Below are 23,346 nucleotides of genomic sequence, written 5' to 3'. Positions count from 1 at the left end.
TCCGAGTATAGCGAGTCCCCCAATCCTTTGCTTCCCTCCGCTCGGCCTCTTTTCTCCCCGCTATTATTCGCGCTTCCGCATTTCCATCCTCGTGTTTGACGGTATCCGTTTCGTCATCGATATTTCGAAAAGATTCACTCGTTTGCTGTTTTAACCTGCTTTGCCACCCTTCCACTACGGTAGACTATTACAGCCGGATCTTTCAATGATATAGCGTTTCAAAAATAATTGAAACTGCAAAATCGTACAGCGCCTCGGTTAACATTTACGTGTGTGCCTCAGCAAGTGTCATCTCGTTCCGAGACCTTTAAAATACAGTTTGTAACTTCAATTACGCAGAAGCACCGCTATGCGTCCGGAATTATGAAACGAAACGCGATTGCGTTATTAAACGTGTTTAAGGGAGAGCGAGATTACTTTTGTTTGATTATTCTGCACCGTGTGTAATGGTATCATTAGCGCGATAAATGAAAGCGTTTTGTACTAGAGTGTGTCTTAAGCCATAAAACGCAGGCTCGACGTCGGGTTATTGCGCATGTGAAATTTATTAGCCGCGCACTTGCAGACTATCATTTTTTGCTCATATTTTTAGGCATTTTTTTTGGTCCAGCTGTGGTATGTCTCGTGCATACACGACGAAATGCTTGATGTCTCGGCTTCTTTGCCGAGGACCAATTTCTTTTGGTTCTTACGTTTTAGATGACGGACAAGTTTTAGATTTAAAATGTGCAATCACTTCTCAAAGCATAAGTGATACATATGTTTTATATAGACTTAGAAGATAACATCTTCTTAATCGAACATCTTTGTGGATAGCATCATCAGCCAGTAGCACCGTAAATAGTAAATGGTGTAATTAGTATTGGCTTACTTTGATATTCTTCGAAATAAGTTATTGTACTGTAATATATGAAAATCAAAAATGTAAAAAAATGTAATCGAGTATCATTAATAAAAACTTGAAGCATATTTCTCGGCAAAAATATTTTAGTTTTATAAATCTAGCAGTGACGATTCTGATATAATAAATGGGATTACTTTGGCGTTATACAATACAGTTAGCATTAAGTTTAAACAGTTGCGTGTTGTTTTAATAAAATAATGAAGAAATAACCAGTAAGTAAGATTAGTCTAGTCATCAACGGAAGAATGAATACACACCCATAAGCGTTTGAGATGGGTTTTTTTACTTCCGCTCGGTCGTCTTTCTATTACCTAAAATTATCCTTTTAATAAAGATTACAGTAAGGCGCCGGCGTCGTAATTCAAAAGATACATAGCCAATTAAACTCGCAATGGCCATTATGCTACACTGTGCGGCGATCACTGCTCGGCTGACCCCTAGCAGAATGGCGGCGTGGCGCAGCTAATTCATGCGGAGAATCGATCGTGTGGGGACTCAAAATTTATACGCGGCCACACTCGGCCGATTGGCAATATCGCCGGTGGCTTCTTACTCGGTCCAGCTTACGCCTAGCTGCAGCCTCGGCTAATTTAGAGTCGGGTCAGCGACTGTGGTGACAGCGTAGTTTTATAGTGGGTCGTTAAGGCGTCCGCAGCCCCTCACGCTTTATCCGATGGCATTGTTTATGCAGCGAAACTTGTGCGTGAACGCCAAGTAATGATTTTTCTTCTCGTATCTCGACTCTCGTATTAGTCGCCAATGCAATATATCGTGTCATATGTCCTCGTGTCTCGCTCTAATTCGGCCTTCTAACTTTTTCATTCGCGAGACAAAAGTTTCGGTCGATATCCCCGACTGAAAGAACGAAAAAAAAGGAGAACTCACTGGTAGAAATAGGAGTGCTGAAGCTTTTGACGATTTCGAAGTGAAAGTTTTATCGTTCGTGATATTACTCTTTATCGAGATTGTTGGGCGCCCATAGCTTTAAGTATCGAAACAATAACGAGATAAATTTGATCATTGGTAAAATGTTGAGAAAAGATAACTTCGAGAGTGGAATTGAGGGAAACTTTTCTGGTTGTTTCGGAAACTTACTGCTATAGTAAAAAATATTATATCGCTGAATTACCTTGTTTTTTTAGTTAAAATCTTTTACAGTAGACGTTTTTTATTTGACAGAAATGAAAACAAATCCTTGATTTCAATATTTTATTTTGAGTTACGCATACAAAATTACAGAAATACTTATTTTAAAAAAGAACAGTACGTTCAATTCTGCATTTGAAATAATTCTTGCGGATGAATTATAATTCGGGATCACGTGAATTACGAGGTGAAGAATGACGAGTGAATGTCACGTGCCTTCGCAGTTCCCACATGACGCATCGTCAATTACGCAACACGTCCTTCTACTTAGTTTTTCACTCGTCGGCAGTAGCATATAGCTCTCCTTCTTTTGAGTATAGCTAGTCGCTTTTTACTGATCTGATGTATAGTCGCGCGTACGTGCTTCTTCAACTCTGATATCTTCGTTTTTGCTCCACGTCAGACTTTTCCTCTTGCACTAGTCTTGTGCTCGCGCTCGAGTTATTACGTTTATCGACTACAATGCTGCCATCGCTTTTTCACGACTTCTAGATTAAACTTGAAATGCAATTGATTGTGATGTCTGATATTTGCACGACATCACGAATCGCGAGTATTGCGTGGGAGGCATTGTAAGTAAGCTTTTTGGCATTCATTTTTAGACAGCTCCATGTTTATAAAATTACACGTGGATAATCAGTTACTTGCAATAAATTGCAAGTCAATGTTAACAGAAAATTACGTATTCAAAATTATGAATATACAAACGAGTTTCCTTGAGTAGCTGTGACAATTCCGACATCCGATTATAAGTACTATAGAACTTTATTTTTTAGACAATGTAGTACTGAGTTGACAGAAATGTTGAACTAGTACTCCAGTTCATAAGACACTAAAAAAAATAAAAAAATTGTTTACTAACTAACCAAGAAATGAAAGTGTATCTATTGCAATAAAATGGCCGTTCGTAGAAGCAGCTAATTGTAACAACCATCGCTGGAATTTGTAGCAAAAGCGGCTTAGCGCAAGTACATGGTCGCATTGCATTAGCCATCATGGTCATGCAGGCGTTTGAAATCGCATTATCATCAGCTTCGGTTCATTCGCGTATACTGGTCCGCGTGCGGCCGCGACGGCCGAGTTTGCGCTCTCCTGCAACAAAACGCGACGAGCAGTTAATTTAATGATCGTTCGCCGCCGCCCGCTATATGTGCACCAATAACACTGCAATTCGCTGTGCCCAGCAACAACGGCCTCTGACGCGACAACCCTCAATACAACTAATTGATTCTGTCTAAATTATACATTTTACATCTCTCTTCCTCCGTTGGCTGCTGCCTGAACTCTAGCCTCATTATGAAATTCAATTAATTATCGGTGGTTCCACGATTAATTGTATGAATTTTATCTTTTTACAGACGAAATTATTGCACTTGTTGTCTGTCGCGATTGTCATATTATCGGTTAGTACGGCAGATGCCAATAAGAAGTACAATATCTTGGCAATGATTCCGTGTAATGGTAAGAGACACTTTTACGTCGCCGAAGTATTGTTCGAAGAGCTAGCTCAGCGCGGACATAATGTGACTCTCCTTGGCCATTATCCAAAGAAAAAACCAATTCCTAATTACCATGACATAAGCATGGAGAACGAGATAGCAGATGGCGTTTATCAAAACGACATGAAGGATATATATGCTCGAGAAACCAATATTAACAAATGGCCGGTAATAAACGTTACAAATTGCAAATTACTTGTCACTACATTAAAATTCTGCATAAAATTTTTCAGTGTTGGATATTACAAGGTATGCCAAAACGTGCAGAAATAATTGCACTAGAATATGCCTAACGCGATCAATTACGCGATGATGCAGGGGCTTTACACGCTTTACGATAAACGCGGCGAACGCGTGGTAAGGCAACATTTCGGCCTAGATATACCAAGTCTGCGTGACGCCGGAACCCTCGCGAGGAAGCCAAAAGCTCTGCCGGAGGTGAGGAGCCCCATTCCGCCAGCCAAACCGAATCGTAATCTTTTCTTTTCGATTTCCCGCGGCGATTCGTGAGAGCGCTAATCGGAATGTCTTTTCCAATTAAGAAAAGCGCCGTGTTCGCAGGATTTGGAAGATTGGGCGAGGGGTGCGCGGCATGGCCTGATCTACCTGAGCCTCGGCTCGATGATCAATTCGTCGAGCGTGGCCGCGGACGAGAAGCGAACTTTCTTCGAGGCGTTCGCTCAACTGCCCCAGCGCGTGCTAATGAAATGGGATGCGGAGACGATGGCGGGGCTGCCGGAAAACGTGAGGTTGACCCGGTGGGCACCGCAGAACGACGTGCCTCGCGAGTAGAACGATTTCTCCGAAAGCTAGTTGCGCGCCGCTGCCGGTTGAAAAATGGGCCGAGCGACGAGTAATGCGCTCTCGATCTCGAATCCTCGTGATAGATCATCCGAACGTGAGGCTGTTCATCACCTACGGCGGAATGCTCAGTAGCGTCGAGGCCGTCCACGCTGGAGTTCCGACCGTCATCATACCCTTCTTTGGCGATCAACTGACTAATGGGCTACTTCTGCACGACAGGAGCTTGGGTATCGTTTTAAATTACAGGCATAAAACCAGGAACTCGATCAGCAATGCTCTCAGAGCCATTCTGTTCGACCCTAGATCCATAGAAAGGCTATTCATATAAACGCGTTATAGCAGAATAATGATATTCTGACATTCGGATTTCTACTTTTGCCAAAAGAGTCAAAAAGCTGTACGCAGCGTTCCAAGATTGACCCATGTCGCTGTACAACGAAGCCGTCTTTTGAACAGAATATTCCCTTCGCCATCAAAGTATCGGACCTAGATTATTAATCCGTTCTTCCAACGCAGATTTGAATTAAGTTCATTACTTATTACTAGACGCGTGGTGCTTTTTCGATCTGCTAACTTTATTAATCTCCTTCCTGACGTAAAGATGTGTCAAGTTCTTGTGCTATCGTTCCAATGAAACCACGAAAAAGCAAAAGCGAAGCTAGAAAACCAGAGCTACATGACAGACTTTTAATAGCAATCGTTGCAAAACGATTCATGGCAAAAGTGAGAAACAGGGGATTGTCGTTGGTTGGTTGGTTGGTTGGTTGGTCGAACGGGGAGTCGAGCCAGTTTCGCAAGCTGTTACATGATAAATGGGAATACGTCGCAGCAGTAGCAGCTGATAGTGACGGCCCGACAATATGATGGGCCGTAATGTTACGCCGATACTTCCGGTCACAGTTTCTACAAATCTGATTGACGGATTATTTTCTTTATTTATTTATTTTTTTTTTTGCTGAGAGCTGAGTGCGGATGCTTATGATGAAATGTGATCAAGCCCTTTTATAGTAGATCTTGCTTATCATCGAAATTATCATAATAATTCATTCTGAAGTAATTGTCGGAAAGAAAGGGAGTACTTCCAGCGACAATTGCCGTTTACGTAATAAGGAAAACAATCTTCCCTGACTCCCTCTCGTAACAATTCCACGACACGTAACACACGTAGTACCGTATGCGCGACAATGAAAAATCTACCATTTCTCACTGTTTCGTTATACAAGAAAGTTTCCCTCTTAAAGGTATATACCAGTCTCTCTCTCTCTCTCTCTTTCTCTCTCTCTCTCTCTCTCTCTCTCTCTCTCTCGAAGTTGTATAAATAAAGCTTCGCTCATGCTAGAAAACTGATCGTTACAGTAATAAATAATCATACTTTTTGCACCACGGATCACGAGTAATCCGCACTGCGAAAAGTATACATATACCCGCGAACATATAGCATACGTCGCCGCATGAGCGTGAACTCGTAAATCGAATTTACGCGCGGGTACGTTTGCGCGAGCTCACGTATCGATTTCTGATTCCGCGGCGACATATTTAATCTAACACTGTCGACTTCGTTCAAGTCGCTTTTTGTTATTTTTTGCTGCAATTTTTAATGAACTCGCTTGTAATGTGGGAAATAGCTTCATGCAAGTAAGGTTTATAATGACGCTTGTGACCATATAAATCCATTGTAAATGTGAAATATCAGTAATTATGATCCTGCGTATTTTTTATTACAATTGTTTACGATTTTTGTTATATTAGTTAAATCTTTCGGATTTAAAACAAGTTTTGTAATATTGTATTAAAATACTGTTATTTTCATAAAATCATATAAAAAAGAATCGAAAGTAGATCGGAAAAAGTTAAAGTGTTTCTAAGGATGTTATTTCAATTGTGACCATATCATTACTCGATAAATACGCTGCTATTCTGTAGGTATTTTAAATTGAAATAGAATTGAAGTACCATAATGCATAATAATAAAATATATAACGATACATTGTTACAAATATTAATAAATTCATATATAACACCAAAAATATAAAAAAAATCGAATTCCGAAAATTGAAAAATCTCACGTTTAAAATATTCTTCTCCGTTCTTCATTTAATAAAACACAATTTAATAAGCTCTAATGCTTCTAATTTTATCGTGTAGAACTTAAGTTATTCACTACATTATACGTACATACTACATACACGTGCGCACACACGTTAGGCATTCCTTGAAAGTATAATAATACTACATGAAAAAATAAATGTGAGAAAACAATTTTTTTATACAAACGAAACTTCCCTTTTAAGAAAGCAAAATTCAAATACCAAAAACCATTGTCCAAAGTTATTGTACACCACCAAACAATATGTATTAGACTGTAAAATTCGCATCCAATAAAAATTGAAGTATTCTTCGAAATATAAAAAGCAAGTTGAAAGTCAACTGCAGTAAGCAAAAAGCGAGAGTGACCAAACAAACCAAACAATCAATTTGTTAAGCAAATTTCTCTGGAGGCTATTCGGTGCTCTTCTCTCCCTCCCCGTAAGGCAGAGGCGACCAGAGTACAGCGTCGGGTGCGTGACCTCGCGTCGACAGGCTAAATGCGCAAAGTTTCGTTTTCTCTCTCTCTCTCTCTCTCTCACAACACAATCGCAAGCTAGCACGCGCGTGCAGAAACAACGTTGTACACCGAGTTTCCGTGGCTGTCTAGCTCTTTCTATGCTTGTCTGTGTGCGCGCTCACGAGAGAGAGAGAGAGAGAGAGAGAGAGAGAGAGAGAGACAGATAGACAGACACACAAAAAGGTTGAAACTACCTAATGGGAATAGTTGCTGCTAACTTTCGCCGCGGGAAATTAGACGCGAGCGCACGCTGTTTAATGCAACGCGAATCCGCCCCGGAATGCAGCCGTTGCCGCCACGTTTATACTACTTTCGCCCGGCGAACTGAACGCCTAGTATGAGAGAGTTTCTTCGTATCTAGAAATAGTTTAGAGCGAGTTGATTTACGAGCTCCTTGCTGAATTTTTTTTCAAAGAGCGCGCGCTCGCGACTTCGAGTCGCGTTCACGTCGCGTTGAATGTTGCGCACCCTATAGGTGTTAATTACTTCACAACCATGCCGAAAGCTTCATTTGTCATAGCTCGTCCAATGCTTGCTCGTTTAGAATTACACCGAGGCTATCATCCGTAAACGCTGCGTTTATTGTTGCCACTGGATTGCAGTTATACAGATGCAATTCGACGTGTTTTAGTTGTGCGCGAATGCATTATTCAGTTTTACTCGAATTACTTTAGTGGTAATAATTTCGTTCGGTAAATGCATCACGATTTCTACTTCGGCGCGTATGTGTATTAAATAGTTCTTAACAATGGCAACGTATATTTATATTTCGGCTGATATTCGCGTGACGCCATCGAGTGCCATCAAATTATGGAATGCAAGCGACGATCGGTATTCGCGAAGTAAAAGAAAATTTGAATTTTCAATCACTGCAATCAAATAAAATTACATGTATTACAATAGCCGTACGAATTGAACGTTCAAGGGTCAATTTCGCGTTGAAAGCTTTTCGCATTAAGGCTTTCCGGCAAACTTTACAGATTACTGTTTTTACTCGCTTTTTCCTGCGAAAATCCATTAGCGTATTACAAACGTTCGCGACTTGGAGTCACTTAACGTTCCACTTTTCGAGCTAATGCAGGGTATAGAAAGCACCATCGGATTTCCCTTTGCTTTTTTAACTACGCTAGAGAATTATAAATATCCGTATTAATGCTGAAAAATGATGTTTTCATTCGCCAAATACATTTATGGAGAAAGTACAGATACTCGTGACTAGTTTAAAAAATCAGCATGACTAAAATACTTGGTAAAAATCCCTTCGGTGATTAACATCACCGGCTATTCATAAACCTCTTTTAAAGAAAGATTGTGTATCTTTGGTTTCATATAAAGGGTATGCGAATACTTGTTTTTCTGTTTCAACTTTATTCCATCGGCTTTGATTTTTCTATGTAATAGCAATGCTCCACTTTCAAATTATTCACGTTTCCACGCTGAGGTTAAGTTATTTGTAGCTTGCGGTTGCCTCTCAAGTCGAGCTGTCTGTATCGAACGCTGAAATTCTGTAGCAAGTAACACGTACCGACGAATTCACGAACGTTCGAAGTTATGAAAGGAATAGTATGATGCCTTCATATGAGAGTTGATTGTGACTCTACCTTTGGAAAATCAAGTGAAAAGAAGCAAGTATAATTATAGTTCGGGCAGTAAGTAACAGTTATACAGTTGCCATCAATATTTAGGATAACGAGAATGAATTCACAGTATTCCGGCAGGATCAATAGTACGTCAGTTGAAAAATGTGACATTGGGTATATTTGCTGCACAATCCATATTTCCATATTTTAAGTTGAAAAATATTGTCCATTTGTCAATCGAAGTTTCATCATACACGCTGGCTAATGTTTTTAAAGGCGACTTGGGATATATTATTAGTTTTTCAAAAATACCGTTGCAGTTCTTTCCATAAGGCGAAAATAAGTTTGTCACTGCTAAAAGATACGACGTTGCCTGTTTCGAGTTCTCTAGAATACGTCTCAGTATCTAACATGATTTTACAGAAGTAGGCGTCGTCGTGATCTAGAAACTTCACGCACCACTTCCACTTGGGAGAATGATTATTCTTATCGGACACGTGCACACACACACACACACACACACACACAAAAGGAGCGGCACCATTTTCTTGATTACCCAAGTTAGACCATGGAACACGAGCGTTAATGCATTGGAAAATTCGATTGAATTGTACATCTTCGGTAGCTGCACTCGCGTTATCTAATTAAATTACTTGAAACGCCGTTGATAACTTTCTCCATTATTCAAGTGCTACGAAAGACACGACGAAGTTTGCGTTCTCAGCTCTCATTAAGACTCATCCTGCTGAAGCATCAGAAATCATGAATGCAAAGGTCCGCACGTCGGGTAGCCAGCTCAGTGGTTCGCATTCGGTCGACGGATGTGTGTATCGCCACGGGGACTTTAACGGATACCAGGTCGCGGCAACTGCTGTCGTTGCTAAATTGCTCACGTCCCTCGCGGGCCTGGATTGAACGAGCAATTAAGCCTCGCGGCTGAAACCATACCGCTGCCCGCCCTCATCGCTCTTTCGCTCTATCCCTTTTTTTCCTATTTTATTCCGAGGGTGTATTTTATTTTTTGCGGGAGACACGGAGCTTTTTCAATAGAGCTTTTCCAAGATCCATATTGGATGTATTCTCAGTGTCAGCAGCTCCGATAGCAAAACATTAAGATTTCAGGAGTTTGCGGGTATGCGTTGTCCGATATATAACGGGCCGATGGCTCACGCGCAAGCTCGAGCGCGCGTCGGCAGCTTGCGTTCTGCGAGCGGGAGCACCGCATGCGCCAGGTTGGCACGGGTCGCGCCGCCGAGCAGAGCTCAGTCGCGCGCGCGCAGGCCGGTAGATCGGCCACGGCAGAGTGAGTGAGAGAGAGAGAGATAGAGAGAAAGAGAGAGAGAGAGAGAGAGAAAGCAGTCAGCCCTCTCTCGTTCTGCATGGGAGCTTTTTTCAAACTGCCGATCGACGCTTCGCAAGCCCTCGCACGGAAACGATCGAATGACATTTTCACGCTATGCGCGCACGGTAAACGAAGCTCTCGCTGCCTCGTCATTATCGTGATTTGAGTAGTGACGTAAGCGCCCGGCGCGATGCTCGGATGTTCGCGAATGAAAATGAAGGCCGAGCGCGTGAAGTTGGACAAGGCGGTTAGTGAGACGGCCGGCAGTGTTGTCAGCGGGACAAGGATAAGTTGGTAGCAGCGGCAACGGCAGGCTGATGGATGGCAGTAGGAGACAGCAGCGGCATACAATCAGAGGGCCATTGTGATGCGTCGAAGCAGCACACGATCATCATCCCATCCAGCGAGCTGCTGCTGTCAAGCGGACGTGGCAAGCTGTAATCGAGGTTAGTTGCTTGCACCTGCAGTTGCACCGCCACGCTGCTGCGTTTAACGCGCGCGCCACTGCTACCTTAGTCGCGGACGCCGGTTCGGCTTAGCAGCCTCTTCGCTCAAGCACCTTCACGTTTCTCTCTCTCTCTCTCAACGGCGTCTAACGCTGGCAATTTATAATTTGCTTGCTCGTGAAAGCTTGCGGAATATTCCACGTTTGAAAGCGACGTCGCGTCGACTGCACTTTTTTGCAGCGCGTAATGAAACAAATGAGCTACGGCGCACGCATTTCTCGATGTCCCATACCACGTAACGTGCAGTCGATAAAAAGAAAACTTATTGGCGACGTGAGATAACGTATAATAGCAAAATCACACATTTCACTACCGTACACATACAATATACGTAAAGTCGCGCCGGATCATTGTATACGATATTGACGATTGATGGGATTTTGCGTAGTATGCAGGAAGTAGAGCAGGGAGTGAAAAAAAGCGAGGGAGAGAGAGAGAAAGAGAGAGAGAGAGAGAGAGCGAGAAGCAGGCGGGAAAGAAATTTATTTCTAGAATAAATATACATCGCGAGGAAGTCACGTGCAAGCGCTCGCAAGAGTACGTATTACAATAGTTGATGGCTCGTTTATGCGGAAGACGATGATGAAAAAAGTTTGTCGCTTGTACTCTCTTTCTTTTTCTCTCTCGTGTGACTTTTAAATTATACCAACGGCGTGCTGGGCGACTTCATTCTTTTCTGTCTCTATTTATCAGAAATAAGCGTGCTTGTTTGCCCAGTTTTTGATCTGCAAGTTATCGCGCTTTGAGATAACAATTTACCGGAGCGTCCGTCTCCCGTCGGATTTATTTTTGGCCGGTTCGAATTTCTTCGCTGTTGGGATCGAGATTAATATCCAACGTTTTTATCAGTCGTGTTTATGTCTAGATCGAGCAAAAAACCAAACTGCGAGTTCATCAATACAGAGACACATAAAAGTTTGCTTCGAGCTTGTCAGCCAGATCATAAATAAAAATTGTTCTCGGAATAACCTCTCACTTGAGAAATAACCGCGAGCGAGAAAAAAAATTGGCTCAAAGGATAGGGCGTCGAATTAATAAACAAAGCACGTCCTCGAACTCCTTCAAACTTGCCATGGGAAAGTATAAGAAGCAAGTGAAGAGAAAGAGAGAGAGAGAGAGAGAGAGAGAGAGAGAGAGAGAGAAAAAACAAGTCCGCAGCGAAATATTGCAGACTCGCGATCTTCGGGCGCGAATTCGAGCCAAAGCCGCTTCTTCTTAGTTTCGTTTCGTTTCGTTTTCTTTTACTTGATCCGGGTGGGAGGGAGTCTCTGCAGAGATGTATATCGCGGCCCGATAGCCGCCGGATATACAGTGGACTCTCTGGAAAAAGGGTTTATCGTACGCTGCTGGACGCATCGAATTTCACGAGCGGTCGACTGCTCCGATCGATTCGCTGTGCTCCCAGCGAGAAAAAAATAGCGATGCAACTCCCTTTGTGTTAGTAGCGCTGCTGCTGTTGCTTCATTGAAGAGAACGCTCGTATTATTGCGAGGCTCAATTATGGTGGTAAAGCTTCGTTAAGTGCGTGAGGTGGTTTGTGTCTGCGGTGGCCTGGACGCGACTATGTACGGATCTTTTTGATTTTCCACGAGGCTGCATTTTGTTCGCCCCTCGCGCGTCCACCGCGAGAGTGGCATTTTATTGAATTTTAATCACTGAACAATTGCTTTCCTTTATTTTCCGCGGTGAGGCTCTTTTGCTGTTTTATTTTTCCTGCCGCCTCTCTCTCTCTCTCCGAGGTTCATTCGCGTCCGTTATTGTTTTCTTTAATTGCTATATCAATTATGAAACTCTGGATGAACACACGCTTAAGAATCTGAAATAGTTTTTATTTAGTTCCCGTTTCAACATAAAAACTTGTACTCGTAAGTGCTATAACACGCAAGTGTATTAAAACTTTCCGGAAGGGGAGGACACAAACGAGTTTGATTGGCCGAGCGTTGATTTTCTACGAGTGCTCTCTGTAGCAGAGAGCTAGGTTAGGAGAGTCAGACAAAGACAAACAGGATTTCATAACTTGCCAAAGCACGTAAGCCGCTTATCAGTTTTCGTCCTGGCGCACGTATATCTTTTCCAGTCGGCGCGCGTCCTAAGGCTGCGAGACAACTGCCAAGACTGCGTTTCCTTCTCACTTGTTCTTTGCTCCCCGCCGCGCGGTCTTTAAACGTGGCGGGAGAGAAGCGCCAACTTGCCTGCAAAACTATGCAGATAATGATTTACTCCTGACGGTTCTCCGTGAAATGTACATTTCTTTTGATGTCTGCTGATAAGCGAATATTTTGTTTCGGCTGATTTCCATTTCGCGGATAGATGCTTTTTAGTAAGGGACGCAGTCCGATGTTTGGATAAAAGTAACGTTTAAAATCAATGCAAAGGCTGCTACGGTACAAATCAATGGTATTATACTCTGCGTCTCTCGGCTATAACTGTACTTGATGCTTCGGTGACAAATAAAATAGCACAGCTAACTCGGATTATGCAGCTTAACCCCGCAGTATAATGTTGTAATTGTTGGCGAACAAAAGCTCCGCCAACTATACACGCGTAGTCGCTGTTCATTTTCACAAAGCGTGTAGTTTGAAAACGACGGTTCGTTGACTCTGAATCCATTCGGTAATGAGCTAAAATTTATGCAATTACCCGAGCTACAGAATTTTTCTTGCAAGAAACCGAATACTCATTTGCAAGCTTAAACGATTTTTGCAAAGCCGCTAAGCTCGTAAAAAATAGAAGAAAAAAAACAGTCTCGCAAGGCAAACTAGATCCTCGAAAAAAGAAAATAAATAAAATAAGAAGCAGGAGAAAGTCGTTATTCTCGAAAGAGTATGGCTTTTGAGCGTTAAAGTCGTAGGGGTTGTCGCTGGGTTGTACGTCGAATGGAAATTCGTTTGACCGAGGGAAACACTGACTGCGGCGTACTGGGGCAAAATAACACACGTCGTCTTTCTTGCGAAGCGCGCTTGTCCGCAGTGCAGTTTCTTGGAAGGTTATTGAGGTCATGCCTCAACGGACAGATGTTCGAAGATAAATCCTTTATAATGAGACGGTATTATAGGGTCAGCAGGATATTTTCGGGCTAATTGAGGGATAGAGAAAAACAGACAATAGCGAGGACGTTTGTGAAAGCTCTCAGGAGCAGATTCCCTCCTTTTTCTTCGTACGTCGAGGGAAGTAGAACGACTTGACGTTCTTTCATTGGGAGAGTAACGATCGCTCGTTCATTCTCCGTTAACTTTGTTATAAATCTATTAGGACTGCGAATGTTCCTCGTTGTAACGGTGTACGAGGATCTATCGAATTCATCCTGACGTATTTTAAAATACTGTCGCGTTCGCTTCGTTATTATCGTCAAATTGTCAATGAATACAAAAGCTCGATAATAATATACGTATCGAGCGATGAATTTGTCGATTAATCGCGTCGAAAGGTATTATTCCCTTCTCGCAAGCAGGAATAAACTGGCTACGCACAAGCGAGGATACACCAGATATCAGGAGGCAACGTATTGGGGCGGAAACGTTGTACAGCCAAGTGTAGACGATGGGTCAGATAAGGCGTGTGTACACACGCCGATATCCACTATACGAGAGCGAGAGAGAGAGAGAGAGAGATTAGCTTGTGCGTCTGGCAAGTCATGTGTACCCCCTGACCCTGCGCTTTAATTATGACGCACCGTTGGACGAGAGATCGAAAGCCCGAACCTCCCCTCTGTCTCTATACACAAGCTGGTTGCACGCAGTATACATATAATTGAATTTCTATTGATAATGCTGACTGCTTTGCGCGCCGTGTACTTTACCTTATTTTTTAGCAGAGAGAGAAAGAGAATGAGAGGGAGAGGGAGGAGAGAGAGAGAGATCCACCAAAGAAATTATGCATGCGTAAACTGCAAAGAGCACTCCACGCGCAACTCGTTATATGACCTTTGGTCGACGTCACGTACGTAGCTGCATACATACGAGTAGAACTCGCTGGTGTCGTACGACAGAGAGCGTGGATTATAACTGGGGCAGTTCGCAAAGTTTGCCTGCGCCGTGCGACGAGCTCGTTTACTCGCGCGCTTGGCTGGACTTTTCCAAAGGAATGACGAGAGATTGCGTTTACGCCGAGGCGACCTGTAATTTATTCGAATGCAATCATCAACCGTAAGATTTTCTTCTATTTCCTCTCTCTCTCTCTCTCTTTCTCTCTCTCTCTCTCTTTCTCTCTCTCTCTCGCGCTTTCTTGTTTGCGCAAAATGTATTTCGATTGTATTGATATTTTTATGAGAACGAATCAATGTCTTTGGATAATTGCGATTATTTGTTGTTGTACTGTTATTTCGAGCGTTGAGGTAGTGTTTCTATTGAAAGTGATATTTCATTTGAATGCTACTTTGATACAATCAATGAACAGGTTTTAACTCTTTCGCTGCAGATGAATCCGCGAAAATGATAGCGTTCACTTGCTGACTATCCCCACCAATAAGCTTACAATTTCTGCACATAAAGCCGAAAACGTTTGGAGTAAAAAGTCGAGAGGAGAGAGAGGGCTACGATGAAAAGCCTGTTAGTTACAAGCGGGAGCCATGCGAGAAGAAGTAAAAGAGACACGAGCCACGTATATAACAAAAGAATCGAACTGTAGGCCGCTGATTAAAGGCGAGAAGCGCAAACCGACGTACGCGAGGCAGCAAGCGAAACACCTAAGGGCTGCCGCTGTCAAAGGGCTAAGAGCAAAAGTCATTTCCCGTGTCGATTATCGAGTGGGCTTTGACTGTCGCCGACTCTCCTGCTTGCTTGCTCGCACGTTCACTAGCTCACTGACCACTTGCAAATGTGCAAATGGCAGCAATGTACAAAGCTGCTCCCACAGCTTTTGCCGAGCTTTTTTCGGGGGCACGCGCCACTTTGTCATTCCTTAGGCGTGTCTCTTTTGCTCTACCAGTGACAGAATTGAGTTACGGAGATGTACTGCTCCGTCATGTTTGTTTGCGCGGCTGTTGAAATGCAGGGAGCAAGGGATTTTTATTTTGGCATTTGTCTCGCGACTTTATTTTCAATAACTGCTTGTTCTCACTCTTTTTCACGAGGGTTCTTATTTTACGTTTCGCGAGATATTTCAGTCGACTAGTTAATTGTTTAAAATTGCTTTTGTGTTGCATTTTACAATAAGTAATATTAAATTTGTGAAGATCAAAAGATAAATGTAAAACATAGTGTTTATCGTAAAACAAGGTAATAAAATTAATTTTCTAATTTAAATTCATAAGTATAAACAGGTGGATTAGTACAGTATCCACTAAAAAATAAGCGACGCTAATCCATTTCTCAAAGAGTAACTATCAAATTCCCCCTCGAGCTCTCAAGTACGTCACCCAAGCCGTTCTATTCGTCGTCAACTTCTCGCATTTACCTGGTAAAGGCGTGCATACGGTAATGGAAAGCGGCAACGCTCGACGTGTGGATGGCACTGGCAGGAGGAAATGAAGGCGCTCCAGAAAATAAGGTCGAGCATTTGCCTCGGCTCGTGCACGCGCACATACCCACACGAGTAGATGTCGGCTCTTATCGCGATAAAGATTTCGCGCGATCGTCCGTGCGCCAGTGTTAATTTCCCCTTTTGACTTTGCACTACTCGGAGGCGAAAAGATTAGCCTCGCGAAAAAATGCACGACGGCGGAGCGCCAATTTACAGCTCGACCCTATGAATATTGTAATGGATTTCGAAAAAGATCAAGGCCGTATACTCCCCGCGCGCGCAAAGATTGGACGGCGTGTGGGCTGCGCAACGGCAGCGGCAACGACGCGCTTCCAACTCGTCAAGTCGTTATCGTTAATTTTCACGAGTGCGAAGACGAGGCCGCCCCCGCGCTTCCCTTCCTTTAGTCTTGCGCGTAGCTTTCTCACGCCTCGCGGCGACGCCTACGTAGTGTTCTGTCTAGTCCGGCAGGCAGAGCGCAATAATGAAACTGACGTTCGTACTGCGCCAAGCCCGAGCATTTTTCTGTTAGATAACTGGCCGCGCGCGCGCGTTATTCGCATTTTTTTCTCCCTCCGCCCCCTCATCCCTTCGAAAAATAATCGAAGCTACGTCGCTTGGCTGTCTCTATCGATTAGACAAATCAACGAGCCGCAGAGGTGATTCATTCTTAAAAATTCTCGCGCGAGAGCTGATGCGCGAACAGCGTGAGATATGCAAAACATGCGCCCGGTCTACCGACATTCGAGTCTCCACCGCATACGGCAAATATTCCGTTTGTGAAATTCGCGCAGCGAGTAATGCCATTTGGGAGAGGTTGCAATCGTACGAAAAAGAAAAAAAAAACGAATCCTGAGGTACGACGCACGTTTCGCGATAAAAGACGTGTCGCAGGTTTGCGCTCTACGGGTGCAGCACGCGCAGCGCGTAGCGCCGAAGCTACGCGTAGATCATAAGTTTACGAAGCCCTTCGCCCGACTAGAGTTTATCGCTCGAAAAGAAACTGACGCGCTGCATGCTGCCTCGAGCGAAATATGCTGATATCGACTCTAAGCCACCTGGCCAGTCTTTTAAGAAGCTTCGCTTTCTATTTCGGCCGCGCAACCCTCGTGCCTTTCGTTGAAACTTGGGGTACAGTATGTCTGGCCCTTTGATGGCCCGTTGGAACGTTATCTCACGATCGCTTAACATATCACTCGATCTATATCCGGCGAGAGGTGCGAGTGCGGCGTTAAAACAAAGTTCGAAAAAAAAAAATAAATAAAAGAAGCCTCGCGGGCGTCCGCGTGTTCATAGAGGGGGCCACACGCGAGTTTTTCGGGCGGATTTGTATCGGCGACGAATGCAAGCGTGATCCTCGCCGCGGAATTGCGAACCCGGGAACGCGTGAAGAGAGTTTGCGAATTTTTTTTTTTTTTTCTTTCTCTCGCTCTCTCGACGCTCCGACGAACAGGACGGGTTTCGTTGAGGTACACAACAAATGGCAATACGACAGAGCCGTTGACGTTTTTGGGAAAAATCAGCGTGCTTTTCAGATTTTCAGATTGAACTGGACGAGCTATCGGATAAACGCGATAGCTTTCTTTTGAACATTTATTCGTACGAATCATATTATCGGTAGGGATCGACATACTCGAGCATTTATTCAAGCCCCTTTTTGAAATAAATGCACAAGATCAAAAGTCACATAAGACGGATAGGTGAAAGAATTTGATGCCGCAGATTTCTCGGAGCGGGAAGGATCGATCGCTGTGGCCACTTCAAACAGCACTACGAAATGTCCGAGTCGTTGGAATCCAACAAATTTTGCCGTGGACGAACGAGTAGCGCGCAAAATCAGCGATTATCGCAAAGAAGAGACTGTTTTTTTTTCTTTTTGCACGCCAGCGGAACGGAGGCGCGCATCCTGAATTAGGAAATGACACTGGAGCGAGGCATGTGCACGCGAATGTCGACGCGTCTGGCGTAAAACGAGACGCTGCAGCGGGAGCCATAGATATTTCCCCGGTGGCCTTTAATTGAATGAACGAGCCCCAGAGCTGCCGCCGCCGCCGCCGCCGCCGCCGCCGCCGCTGCTGCTGCCATCTAAACGGACTCGCTCTCATTTGACAAGACTTATTATCGCGCGTTTCGCTCGTTCTCCTTTGTCATTTATTCCGAGCGATTTCGTTTTCCTTTTCTCCGATTGCTCCGTTATTTTGCTTGATGTTCTGGAAGGGATATTGCATTTGCTTTTTATAGTTATATATACGTGCTTATTGGATTTTTTTCCGAAGCGTTTTCAGGAATGTTCCTTCGACGCAATGCGAGCTCAAAAGTATTCGAAATATTTCTGAAATTCTGGAGTTTGCGTGCATTCAAATTGCATTCACAGCTCGGCTAATTTTGAATTTCAATAGCAGATGTATCGGACGCACATATCCACGTCATTAAGTAATCACATCAAGCCATCAAAACTTCTCACGTGATTAATAATAGACTGTGTGAGCACTGAAACAAACTCTGTGTGCTCACATAATAGCGAGTAGCAGTATTTGGCTTTCTGTAACGGCAAAAAAGTTAAACTTCATCCGGCAAGCAATACACTTAGTCGCGCCTACCTATGCATTAACCACTGAAGACAGTCTTGCAGAGCCAGGCGGCTGCAGATTTTATTGCTCGTAGGTTGCGCCTTGCGCGAGCTGCGTCTACGCATATGACGCATTGAAACGAGCGCGTGAGAGAGAGAGAGAAAGAGAGAGAGAGAAGCAGAAATACTCGGCATCCAATTCATTTGTTTATAGGTCTGTACGCGCGAGCGTTTACCGTATATCCTACGCGCGTTGAATTCGCAATTGCCTCGTACCAATGTATTTAATTATACAATTGCTCGGAGTGCATGTTTCATTGGGTGTTCAGGCCTGGGTATTTCAAGTATTTTATTGATGAAAGAACAACTTCTAGACTTTAATTGCAAGGTTGAAACTTGTAAACGCCAAGTCGGTATTATTTTTCTGCGTGTAAAACAAGTCAGATTTCACGATTATAGTGAAAAGTTTGAGAAATTCGTGACAGCGTAGGCGCTATAATTTGACTCATTAATTACTTGCAAACTGGGCTGCATGCGAGAACTCGGTTAGTCTTGAGAGTCGTGACTGGTTGTCTCACCTTAGCGAGTGTTACCGTAAACACGACAAGCCGGTTATTATGCACTTACCTCCGCGATATTTTCGTACACGTCTAACATTTACCAAATTTTCGCGACAACGCGCAAATTGTCACTTGTGTCGGCAACTGTCATGCGGTTCTACGGAATGGCGTAAATTCTCGTCAGAGTGGTGCCAAATTTTCAACTTATTGAATATACGATTTGATGTATGCGATAAGAAAAAAAAAATCCGATCTCTCGTAGAATTCAGCATCACCGCTGCATTGAATACGCGGCACGGGGACGAGGGGAGGTAAGTCTCGCAGAAATCACTGCAGCAGCTGCTACACGTGCATAAAAAATCATTCAATCCACAACAAGATAAAAAACTCAAAGCGCGTACTCCTTGGGAATAGCAGCTACTTGTAGGGGGCAGGAGGCGGGGGCCAGACGTGCCTTCGACGCCTTAAGAAAGCTCTTTCCTCTCGAAGCAATATCCTCCCTCAAGCTCTCACGTTCGAAATCATTTTAATGCCAAACGATCTCTCGACGGCCGCGGCGGCGGCGCGCGCGCGCGCGGCCCGATGCGCCAAATCGAGTATGCATTGAAATCGCCGTTGGCCTGCTGCTCTGCATTATGCAGTCGACGAATCCCCTCAATCGAGCGTCCTCCACATATACATGTGCACACGTGCCATACGTACACACATGTGGTCGAGGCATAATCAATAATTAAAGGCATTTCACGGACACAATACAAGTTCGGCAATACAAGTGTGATTCGGGATTTTTTTTTCGCAGAGTCGAGCGGATTACGCTGTCAATGTCGAAGATTACATGTATTGTCGGTTGAGGCTCGTCCAAATTGAATAACAACCAATCGAAGTATAATCATTCTATTTGGAACGTTCGAGTTAATTAGTTGAATTACAAGCTGCGCAGAATGGTTTTTCTTTTCCTTTCGGTTAGTTTTGAGCGCTAATTAAGAAGGCTACGCATGCAGAGGAAACTTAATTCAGAGAATTTGTATGCTAAAAAGTTAATTGACAGCGCAAAGTGAGCCCTCATTTAAATATACTATTTCTCTTTCCGTTTCTGTTTATTTGCATATTTGCTTTGAGAATATTTTGAAACGATCGCGACAGTCGATGGTCATCAAAACTTGATTAGGTTCCCTCGATTAGTCAACATCCATTGATTCAACTCGAGCCACTTGACGTCCGCGCACGTCGATTACCAAGTGCCTTGGAAATTTGCAATCCAGGAGATCGGTGCCTGCAGGAGCTGCAACGTTTAGGCAAGCTCACGGATCATCGACTAATTTGAGCATAAAACTGACAGGCCGGCCGTAGTAGCGCGAACGCGAGTAGTGCAGCGCCTGCAGCGACGTGTACATTTCCTTTGTCGATTGGCTTGCTCCTGCGCGGTCATTTGCCGTCGATTTCCGGGCTGGCGCCGCCCCGTCTCTCTCGGCCCGTGCTCCACTCCGACACTCGACGGGATAAAGGAATCCATTCCGCGTGATTTATGGCTTCGTTTCTGGCGAGCGCGCGACGCGCAACCGCAGGCTCTTCGAGCGACTGCGAGCGTCGGCCGGCGTTAATTACGTATATTTAGCGCGAGTCAGCGGTGACAATTGGTCGGGCAACGAAGCGAACGACGAAATTGGTCTTGGTCCTCGAGGAGCTCGGCGTTGCTTCCTGCGTGCTGCTAACTAAGGGCCAATTATCCGCAAAGCTGAGGCAGCTCTTAAAAAACCGAATAATGATTTGAAATCCCGGAAGCGCGCTGATTAAACGTTCAAGGTATGTAACTAATTATTCCCTGTGAGAGTTAGCGCGAGCGCTCGCTTTTGTCCGAAAATTCGTCTTGCGCTCGCGGCACGGATCCCACCGACCGGCTGCGCGCCTGCAGGATACCGAACAAGCTTGAGTTTAAGTAATCCTCGGGCTTAAGAATCGCGCGACGTAGATATAGCCGCGTCGAGAGTTTGCGCGCCGCCCTGCTACGGCAGCCCCATAATAATTAAGCTGCACGCGTCGTGTTGCGCCTCGTAAATTTCTCATGCTTCCGCGCCCTTTTTCTCTGGCTTCTTCCTTCGCTCGACGCTGCTTCTTCTTTTTCCTCCTCGAGCCCTACTCCGAGGCACCAGTAAATAATGTCGACACGGCGGCCGAGTGTCAGTTTGCTTTATAAGTAGCTTACGCCAAGTGTTATCCTTTCAAATTGCCTCGTTGTGTAGCGACCAAACATTTATCATACTTCATTAGACTTTCCGTGTACCGCCTTTCTTGAAACCTTCCTGCTACTCTGCGGTTGATAAATATTTAATTTTCTAAAATCGATAGCTTACATATATACATAAGCTTTCGAAAGAAACTATTCGTTGAATTACACCCTGAAAATCACCTTTAGACGGAAATAGAATTTGAGGCACGTTTCCCCGATTTAAAGTATGAATTAACAATGCAGCGATCTAAAATTCTCAAATTGGAAATGTATGCTCGAAGCTTTTTTTGTATAATCGATGGCGTTTTTTCTATTTTGGTCGTTGCCGAACATTAAAACAAAAGAAAAAAAAGATCACTGCACAAGTGAATGATAATTTCTTTCTCGGTACAGAGTAATCATGACGGAGGGTCGCTTAATGGCGTCGAAGTAGATAGTGGCGAATAAACTGCGAGAACGCGCGGAAAATTAAAAATTTCTGATGAGCCGGCTAGACTCCGAGGGGAAAAAGAAATTTTTATTCTCTGCGATGCGAGCTTTCATATCTTATCCGACTGAGGCTACGAATGAATGAAAGATCCGCGGATGGCTGCCGAGTCTACGCACAGAATAAAAAAAGTTTAATGGCGTTTGATTCTTTAGTATTTCAAATCCCTTTTCCGGCAAAGGAAAGAAAAAAAACGAGGTTGCTTTCCATTGAAAAAAATCATTTTCCACATTAATCATTCCGCCGAGTCGCCTATTTTATTTTATTTTGTTTTTATCAGCGCGAATTGAGCTTTGGATGGATAGGCGGTATTTTCTATATAGAAAGTGAATTTAGATCTATTTTTATTAAATGTGCGCACTAATTTGGCCAATTCGTAGTTTTTCGAAGTCCCTTGTCAACCGCGTTAATCAAGTTGGACAAGGAAACCAGAGCTTCGAGAAAATAAAATCGTTGATAAACATTTGCAAAGCAAGCAGTAGTATACAGAATAAAAGGGCGAAAAGCGAGTCCACAGCGAGACGCAATCGAGATAATAGAAATAATGAAAAACGAAGTTGGCGCAACTCGCTGGAAGTTTACTTCGAGTCGCAAATTTCGACGCGCAACCAAGTTTCACGCGAGTTTCATTCATAAATCAGACGGAATTAAACAGCGTTGCGAGGCCCCTCGACGCGAAAGAAAGGGAACTAGTGGAAATGAAAAAGTCCACGGCACTAGTATAAGAGAGAGAGAGAGAGAGAGAGAGAGAGAGAATAGAAATGATTTCCCTTAAGAGATGTTCGCTGCCGGCAACTTTGAACTTATCGTTCGTAAATAGTTAATGGGAGAAGCACGAGCGAAACGAATTAGTATACTGTTTAGCAAGAAGTTTGAGGTTTACTTTACTTTTCCCGAGCGTAATAGCTCCTATTGTAATGCACTGTTATTCAAGTACTTTTCGCTTGGTCTGTTGAAAGTGCTGAAAGACACGTTTAACTTGGATATCGTTTCTTTTATCTTTTTACTTTTTACAAAGTTATTTTAATACTTTAAATTAAATTTAAATTACCAACGATTTATTAAAAGTAATTGTTGAAAGCATGAGGTTGAGTGGGAATCGTTCAAATCAACAAAGATATTTCAAATATTATGCTTTTTTCGATAATTGATAAAGAATATAAAAATACAAAGATTATTAAATATGCCAAAAATAAACCTAAATAGACGACATAAAAAACCGCGACTTGCATGTAAAAAGCCTGCTATTTTGTCGATCGACTTATAAATTTAAAAAGCAAGTTTTACGCCACATGTCACGCTGTTTGGAGATTTCCAGCAGAAGTCCTTGTTTTTCTGAACAAACTTGAACCTCAAACAAACGCTGGACGCGATAATAATCGTTCCGAAGTGACAGGTTTTTAACTACGATAGGAGAATGCATCGTGCATTTCAGTGACGCATCCGATGTCAGGAACACGTGCAAGACGAAAAAGTGACAAACATGTTGAAAGTTGATTTTTTTATTTATGCTTCAAACGTGACTATTGGGATTGATACACCACATACGCATTTCTAAATATAAATTTTGTTACTATTTAAAATACAATAGAAACACAAAAATTTGAAGCTTCTCTAACAATTACAGTGAAAATTCAAAATATTTTGCTCGATCTGA

The 23,346-nt window shown here is 43.4% G+C and overlaps 2 protein-coding genes across 6 annotated transcripts in view; both read left to right on the top strand.

Annotated features, from left to right (window-relative positions):
- Positions 1-3,045: 3,045 nt before the first annotated feature.
- LOC131668864 (UDP-glycosyltransferase UGT5-like) lies at positions 3,046-4,681 on the top strand. Its single transcript, XM_058943335.1, has 5 exons — positions 3,046-3,087; positions 3,409-3,798; positions 3,868-3,987; positions 4,111-4,333; positions 4,437-4,681. Exons 1-5 carry the CDS (start codon positions 3,046-3,048, stop codon positions 4,679-4,681), a joined length of 1,020 nt encoding a protein of 339 aa, XP_058799318.1.
- A 5,136-nt stretch (positions 4,682-9,817) lies between these two features.
- The window catches only part of LOC131668819 (chondroitin sulfate N-acetylgalactosaminyltransferase 2), a 79,263-nt gene continuing 65,734 nt past the window's right edge, over positions 9,818-23,346 (top strand). For all 5 annotated transcript variants that reach the window (XM_058943269.1, XM_058943268.1, XM_058943267.1 and 2 more), the window contains exon 1: positions 9,818-10,326. The gene's annotated coding sequence lies outside the window, so the exon portion shown is untranslated. The remainder of the gene's footprint in view (positions 10,327-23,346) is intronic.

This window comes from Phymastichus coffea, unplaced genomic scaffold (assembly GCF_024137745.1).
Source record: "Phymastichus coffea isolate CEN01 unplaced genomic scaffold, Cenicafe_Pcof_1.1 PCOF00084, whole genome shotgun sequence".
NCBI classification, from domain to species: Eukaryota; Metazoa; Arthropoda; class Insecta; order Hymenoptera; family Eulophidae; genus Phymastichus; species Phymastichus coffea.
This window is presented reverse-complemented; position numbering and strand designations above follow the sequence as displayed.

What these genes read in the sequence shown, in the direction of transcription:
- LOC131668864 (XM_058943335.1), top strand. Translation starts at nt 3,046, where the DNA reads ATGGTCATGCAGGCGTTTGAAATCGCATTATCATCAGCTTCG. An exon ending in TCGCATTATCATCAGCTTCG is followed by an intron (nt 3,088 to 3,408) that starts GTTCATTCGCGT and finishes ATCTTTTTACAG; the next exon opens with ACGAAATTATTGCACTTGTT. An exon ending in TCAGTGTTGGATATTACAAG is followed by an intron (nt 3,799 to 3,867) that starts GTATGCCAAAAC and finishes GCGATGATGCAG; the next exon opens with GGGCTTTACACGCTTTACGA.